Source organism: Sturnus vulgaris, chromosome 10 (assembly GCF_052056855.1).
Source record: "Sturnus vulgaris isolate bStuVul1 chromosome 10, bStuVul1.hap1, whole genome shotgun sequence".
Lineage (NCBI taxonomy): Eukaryota > Metazoa > Chordata > Aves > Passeriformes > Sturnidae > Sturnus > Sturnus vulgaris.
In genome coordinates, this window is record NC_142252.1 from 17,570,432 (window position 1) to 17,577,899 (window position 7,468).

Here is a 7,468-nt window from a genome sequence, read left to right on the forward strand (position 1 = left end):
GATTTGTATTTCTTGCCTTGTTTCATTCATTTTAGGGGAGCAATCTCTTCCGTGTTGAAGGCAGTTTTGACAGCTGTTTCCCAGATTCTCTTACTCTTGAGGATGGAGATTTAGTGCAGTTTGTGCAGGAAGGAGAGAATGGTCAATGGTGAGTATGACAGAAAGACAGAACTGGATAGGTAGAACAGCCATAACCTCCTGGAAAAGATGGAAAATATTCAGAATAATGTCAAAATCTCTTCAAAATCAATCCAAATCCACTCACCCCATTTATCACAACATGAAAGAGGCAGTGGGAGGCATGAACACACAAGGCAGCTTTGGTTAATTCCACCTGGGTGGCTTTCATCCCAAATGCCTATGACATGAGGTTTAAGGGGACAAGTTTGTGTAAAGGAAATGGATGGGAATTGTTGGGCTTTTGACACCAGAAGGACATCTGTCAAAGGCAGCACCCTCCTGTAGGATACATCAGTGAAAACCCCACACCTTCCACTGAGAGCACTTTTAGCCCCAGAAGTTTAAATATGTGACTGACAAAGAGGAGTGAGTCTGGCCCCCTGAGCTCACATAAGTTTTGGTGTATTCATTTTCTCTTGCTGCCAAGTGAGTGTTAGGAACAGACCTGCCTGGACATCTGAATTCTCCCTTCACAGGCAGGAGAAAGAAGTGGTGTCCCTCAGGGGTCTGTGCTGGGGCCAGTTCTGTTCAGTATTTTTATTGACATGGATGAGGGTATTGAGTCTTTCATTAGTAAATCTGCAGATGACACTGAGCTGGGAGCATGTGTTGATCTATTGGAAGGTAGGAGGGCTCTGCAGAGAGACCTGAATGGTTGGATGGATGAGCATAGTCCAACAAGGTGAAGTTTAATAAGTCCAAGTGCCAAGTCCTGCATTTTGGCCAGAACAACCCCCTGCAACATTATGGGCTGGAGAAGGTGTGGCTGGACAGTGCCCAGGCAGAAAGGGACCTGGGGGTACGGGTCAACAGCTGGCTGAACATGAGCCAGCAGTGTGCCCTGGTGGCCAAGAAGGCCAATAGCCCCTGGCCTGGATCAGGAATGGTGTGACCAGCAGGAGCAGGGAGGTCATTCTTCCCCTGTACTGGGCACTGGTGAGGCCACACCTTGAGTGCTGTGTCCAGTTCTGGCCCGTCAGTTTAGGAAGGACCTTGAGACACTTGAGTGACACAGAGGAGGTGACAAGGCTGGGAGGGGCTTGGAACACAAACCGTGTGAGGAACGACTGAGGGAGCTGGGGGTGTTCAGCCTGGAGGAAAGGAGACTCAGGGGTGACCTTATCACTCTTTACAACTCCCTGGAAGGTGGCTGTGCTCAGGTGGGGTTGGTCTCTTTCTCCAAGCAGCACTGACAGAATGAGAGAACACAGTCTTAAGCTGTGCCAAGGGAAATATAGGATGGATATTATGAAATTTTTTTTTACAGAAAGGGTGATCAAGTACTGGAATGATCTGCCTGGGGAGGTGTTGGAGTCACCATCCTTGTATGTACTTAAAAAAAGACTGGATGTGGCACTCAGTGCCATGGTTTAGTTGAGGTGTTAGGGCATGGGCTGGACTCGATGATTTTGAAGGTCTCTTCCAACCTAGTGATTTTGTGATTCTGCATGGGTACCTGTAGGACTGCCCTGGGTCCTCTGCCTTCTTCCTTAGTTTAGGAAATAATAGCCCAACATGCACTTCTAGGAAACACAACTCAGGGAATGGCAATGTGGGAAAATTCACTGACTGTTCTCTGAGTTTCAGGTTAGTGAAGAAACTGGTGTCTGAGAAAAGCGACTGGGTTCCCTCCAGTATATTGCAGCCAGCAGAGGGGGACAGTAACAACATAATTAAGAGCAGCAATGCAGGTAATAGAGAAAATGTGTTATTGGCTTGGTGTTTTTTTCTCCATACTGAAAAACGATGCAATAGTAAAAAAAAAAAAAAAAAGTGATAAAAAGTGCACTTTCTGTATTAAAGTGCTCACCTGAGTGCAAGTCTGTGCTGCAGTTTCTGGCGACATGGCTGAGCTAACCTGAAATTTGGTGTCTGGGTGTCAGAGCTAGTCATGCACAGCAGCTTTCTTTGGCCTGATTTAATTGTTTTCCCCTTTCTGAGCAGAACTTGAGTCTCCCATCCAACTTCTATGGCTGTGAGTACTGGCTGCTTTACAGCAAGCCCAGGAGTCTTATACACAGGGTGTGCCTGCAGGACAGCTTTGATCCTGGCATGGTTAGTCTTTGGATGTAGAACAGCATCAGGCCTGTGCTTCTGGCCCAGGTTTGAAAACATAAAAATTTAATGAACCATTACTGCCTTCATCATATTACACAGCTGGCTCCAAAAGCTGCAGGAAGGGCTGCTCTGGCAAGGTTTCAGCCAAATCAGCACTAAAAGTCAAACATTCTCAGCTTTGGTTCTGACCTAACACCCAAACAAGTTACACTGGAAAAGCTGTACCTGAGCAACTCTGCAGATCAAAGGTTTACAATTCTAGACCAATATTTTTCCATACTTAAATATAATTTACCAAAATGTGTCCTGCTTTTCTTCTGATAGCAGAATAAAACAAAATCTGGCACAGCCATTCCCTGGAGATCTGTGCTGGAGAGCTACCAGCACTTTATTATAAGTTACTGATCTCTTTGGATTTTTTTGGTCATTTTGTTAAAGTGAATGAAATCCTTTTTGAACCTCAGGATTCTTTGCTGTGGTGTAAAGGGAGTTTAGTAATTGCTGCTCCTTCACCTCAACAGCAGGCCAGTCCTCTCCTTATCAGCCCAACGATGGCTCTCATTTCACTGGCATGTCCAGTGCTTCCAAAGAAAATCAAAGCCAGGCACACATTACAGTCACACACCAAAGGAGCCTCCCTTGCCTTTTGTGAAGGAATTAGGAGAGCAGTAGAATTGTGATTTAATGTTTTATTTTATTCCAGGCTTTTAACAAAAAATCTCAAGACTGCAGATGGAAAATCCTGTAGAGATATTGTAGTGACAATGCCCATGTGCTCCTTTTCAGACACGTACAACGATTCCTGCAGCACAGCTTCAGTAGAGTCAGACACGAAGGAAAGTGAGGTGGCCAAAAGCTTCCCAGCAGAACAGAGGGCTGGCAGCTGAACAGCAGGACCAGCCTTCCTCAGGACCCGTCCACCTGTCTTTATCTTGGGTGGACATTGGATCAAAGTTGCCTTTCTCACAAGCTCTGAGGTTCATAATTCACTAAAATTTTATCAACATGAACAGATGAGAACTGTGCTGTCCACCTGGCAAGCTGGGAAAAACAAACTTGAAAGGAGCATTAAACATCCAGAAAACATCAAACCTACCTTCAGTATTAGAGGAGAAAAATGCTTCTCGCATTGATTATCAAACTGTTTCAGAAGATGTGGCCTAAATTAGGTCGACAGCAGAGCTGAAGAGTTTCTATGCACGCACCTTTTGGCAACTTTGCTTGAGCACCACATCACTGCAGAGGGGCACGTGGTGGTTACGAGTCCTTGCACCACCCTGGGGTCACCTGGAGGTTTTTCCATTTGCTTGCCTCTGGCTGTGCCTTCCCTGTCCTCCTTAATTCCAGCTGATACATCATCACAAATGTGCCCTTTTTGATCAACACCAAAAACACCCCACCTAAGGGTGGCTGTGGAAGGGAGACTCCTGGCTGGGACCATCAGAGGGGCTCTGTGCAGCAGTGGGGGGACTCCTCTGCGGGAGGGTCCTGCTGCACACAGCATTCCACACCTGGAACGTGGCAGCTCCTGGCTGGGAGGTGCAGGGCTGAGCAGGGAAGTAAAGACATGTAACAGCTACTGTGACAAAGAACACTTTGAACTCTTTTTACAGTCTAAGTCATTCCTCTGTCCCCTCTACAGTCTCTGGTTTCTGGATCACAACCCTTTGCATTTGGTGCCGAAAATTCAGTTGAATGCCATTTACTGTCACACTTTTAAGTAGACTGCATGCTTTCCTTGTGTGCTGGGCTATGAGTAGATACATTTCACCCCCCATTTGGAATATACTTAAGCATTGCAAATAGGCAGTGAGCATTAGATGAGTGGATAAAGTGTTGTTGTTAAATACTTCTTTCCAGGCCGTTTGATGAAAGGACTGTACCAAATCTCTGCCACATAAGGATGTAATGTATAATATAAAGTGATTGCAGATGTTATGATTCCTACACAAGCCATTAGCTCATTTAGAGCAGCTGTTAAGGCATGAAGGCATTTTGATGGTAATTGGGTCTTAGGTCCCACAAAAGCTGCTAGTACTTTAGTAAAGATAAATATTGACTAAGGGTTAGCAAACAGGCAAAGATCGGTCTGGTAAAAATGAGCCCAGAAGAAGCTCAAGAGTGAGTGGCTTTCACTCTTAGGTATGTTTTGTTTAACCCTCAGACTAGCGGTGCTTTATGTAAATAACAAAGGGCACTAAAAGCACTAGAAATGGAGATGAAGCAAAACCAAAACCTACTCTTTACTAATTGATCCTCTGAGCAAAGCAGTGTGTCTATCATTTCTGCTCTCACCTTCACAGGGACTCGAATGTTTTCCTTTGTGTCTCAGTGGAGGCTGGCGTTGCAAGTACCTTAGTGTGTGAGTCAGGATAAGCAGAGTCCTGTTTGAGAAAAAGCCTTGGAGTAGGTAAAGGCTTAGTCAGATTTTTTTTGCCCGTGAAGACTTATTGCTTGATTATAAGTTGCACTGTGGTGATTGATTCCCATGGCTCTTCTAACTCTCCATATCTAAACTCTGTGATTTTTGACATTTTCTGTTCATGACTAAAGGACCTTTCTGGAAGCTATTTCTGTCCTACAGAGGTAGGGGTTTGCCTGTTGTTGTTGGTCATATACCTCAAAAATGACATGCAGGCTCTCAGGAACATGAATCCTCTTGGTCTACTGTGGTTATCAGCATCTTGCAGGAAAAATTTATTCAATTCAGTCCTCTAAGGAAATACACAGTGATGTTTTCTTATAGTGCAGTTACTTTCTCCTCTCTCTAAAACAAATTCATCCTGGTTTCTCTATTCCTTTCAGTAATTTTTGCACAGAAAAAGCTCTGCTGTCTACCCCTGCCCTAAGCATAGGAGAGGGAAGGGCTAGGCAGCTTTGATTGCACATTAGTGAGTATAGTAAGCTTTTGTGTGTGGGAGAGAGAGATGGGGGAGGATTACCCTGGGTGTGTGAAACTGCCAAAATGAAAATTTGTGGCATTACTGATGGATGGAAAGATTAAAAACCTGCACTTTGGAGTTTTATTTTTGAGGAATCTCATTCTGATTGTGAAATGGCAAAGAGAAGTCTCTCAACTGAAGATGAGAAGTCAGGTATTGTCAGTCCATACCTCTGCATGAGCAGGGTGACAGTGTGCTGATCCTACATCCCTTGGTACCCTGGCACCTTCCTGTAAAATCGAAGCTATTGAATTTCCCATTAAATACTAAATTTTACCATGTATACAAAAATTAGGGACCCTTCAGGGAAAAGTAAAGCATTTCACTCCATATGCCTCAATGTGCCCTCCAAGAGTGCCACTGGTGGGATCCTGTGGAGCAGGGAATGGGGTTACTGAGGAAAAGGGTCCTCTCCCAGCTCCAGACCATCAGTCATGGCAACTGCAAAGGTAGGGGCTGGATTATTGCATTCTCCTCCCTACTTCGCTTTTGAAAACCTTTCCCCCTCCAAAAAAAGTCTCATGTTTTATCCTGCTAGACCAAAGTTTGAGTGTGTGCTGCTCCACGGATGCCCTGGGGATGACAGGTCCCTCTGTGCCATGGCTGTGCAGCAGTGGCACAGCACTCAGCTCACTGTGCCACAGCTCCTCGGGCACACTGAGCCTGAGCAGGGAACTCCCAACCATGAATTGTCTTTAACCTCCCTGCAGTGCCAGGTGCCTGTTTCTGCCTCCATGTTCCCAACCCAGGGCCCAGGGCAGCCCTGGCAGGGTGTCCTGGGCAGTGACAGAGCCCTTTGGTTCAAGAGTCAGTGAGACACGGCCCCTGCAGTGCTGGCTTTGGGAAAGAATGAGTTCAGTGACAGACCAGGCTGCTGACAAATCCTAGAGCAGCCCACAAAGGAATAAACTTCTGGCTCTGCTGATCAGACAAAATGAGGTTTGATGATTTTTGGAGTTCTAAAAATAGTATGCAGGATAGCATTTTAATTAGTGTCTTTCTGTCAAGCAAGGTGATAATTAAGGGAATGACTCTTCATGTACAGTCTAGAAGATGATTTGGTAAAGCCCAGCAAGACTAATGTGTATGTTAGGGTATGCTTATGCTGTCTGTAGGTCTTTGACACCATCCCTTTCAGGTAAATGGACCTAAATATCATAGTTTTCAAATAAGGATTTCATTTCAGTGTTGTTTGGAGATGCTATAGTGACCACTTAGAAGTCATTTAAAAGTAATGGTTGTGACTAAGTTTTGGCTGTAGAAGACACCAGATCCCAGGTAAATCCATGTGCAGCAGCCCTTGCTGCTGGCCCCATGCCTGGCTGTGTTCCCTGGGCTGGTCACACCTGCCTTCCAGGCTGAGGGTTTGCCTGGGCTCTCCTCCCTCTGCTCTGCTGCTCCTCTGCAGAACTTCAGAAACTTCACATCCTCAAAATGCTCACTCAGGTGGAGTGGGCTGCACCCCAATTCTGGCACCAATGGCAAAGAGAAGACAGGCAGTTGCATGACACCTGAGTCTTGTTTTTAGTAAACCAGGCTAAAATAGAATCAGGCCTGATCCTCTCCTCTCACCTGGAACCCCACCAGGTGGAGAACCAGACCAGTGGTCGTTGTCTTGAACACAAACAGCTGCAGCCAAACCACATCTGAGCTCTGGCTTTTCTCGCCAGTGACAGCAAAGCTGTGTGTGTGTCTTTTGTTCTGGTCGTGTGTGTGATGAGAAGCCATTTTATTATTTATGATTTTCTTAGAGTCTTGATATTTCAAACAGGATTGGGTATGAGAAAGGCCATGTGCTTCCTTTCCAAAAATACTCAAAGACTTCAAATATATATATGATTAGAAATATATAAATATAATAAGAAGAAAAGATCCAAAATGTGTATTTCTTCTTGCAGCTGGACTGAAATAGCTGCTAAGGTTTCTTCTCCCCAGCTGAGAATTGGTACAGTTTGTTTTTCTTACATGATTTCCATGGTGTTGATAATGATGTATTTGTATATTGTGACTGATGAGAGATAATCATACAGGGAAAGAGCACAGAATTATCTGTCCTTTTTTCCAGTCAAGAAAGAATGTATGAATTTATTACAAGAAAAAAAGTGTGCAAATGAACTTCCTGTAATTAGGCCATTCTGACCTGTGTAGAACCACACTTCGTTTGAAATTTATAAAAATTATAACTAGTACAAAACCCTGTGGTTGATGTCTCTATATGAAGCAACAAGTAAAATGAGATCTTTTTCTATTTGAAATAAATGAATTATCAGTAAAGGCACATTATCAGA

At 44.6% G+C, this 7,468-nt stretch overlaps 1 protein-coding gene across 7 annotated transcripts in view; it reads left to right on the forward strand.

The window, feature by feature from the left end:
• The window catches only part of MCF2L2 (MCF.2 cell line derived transforming sequence-like 2), a 159,684-nt gene extending 152,310 nt beyond the window's left edge, over positions 1–7,374 (forward strand). For all 7 annotated transcript variants that reach the window (XM_088170466.1, XM_088170467.1, XM_088170470.1 and 4 more), the window contains 3 exons: positions 36–148; positions 1,768–1,871; positions 3,025–7,374. In XM_088170466.1, the coding sequence (XP_088026592.1) occupies positions 36–148; positions 1,768–1,871; positions 3,025–3,125 (318 nt within the window). In that variant the 3' untranslated portion in view covers positions 3,126–7,374. The remainder of the gene's footprint in view (positions 1–35; positions 149–1,767; positions 1,872–3,024) is intronic.
• Positions 7,375–7,468: the final 94 nt, after the last annotated feature.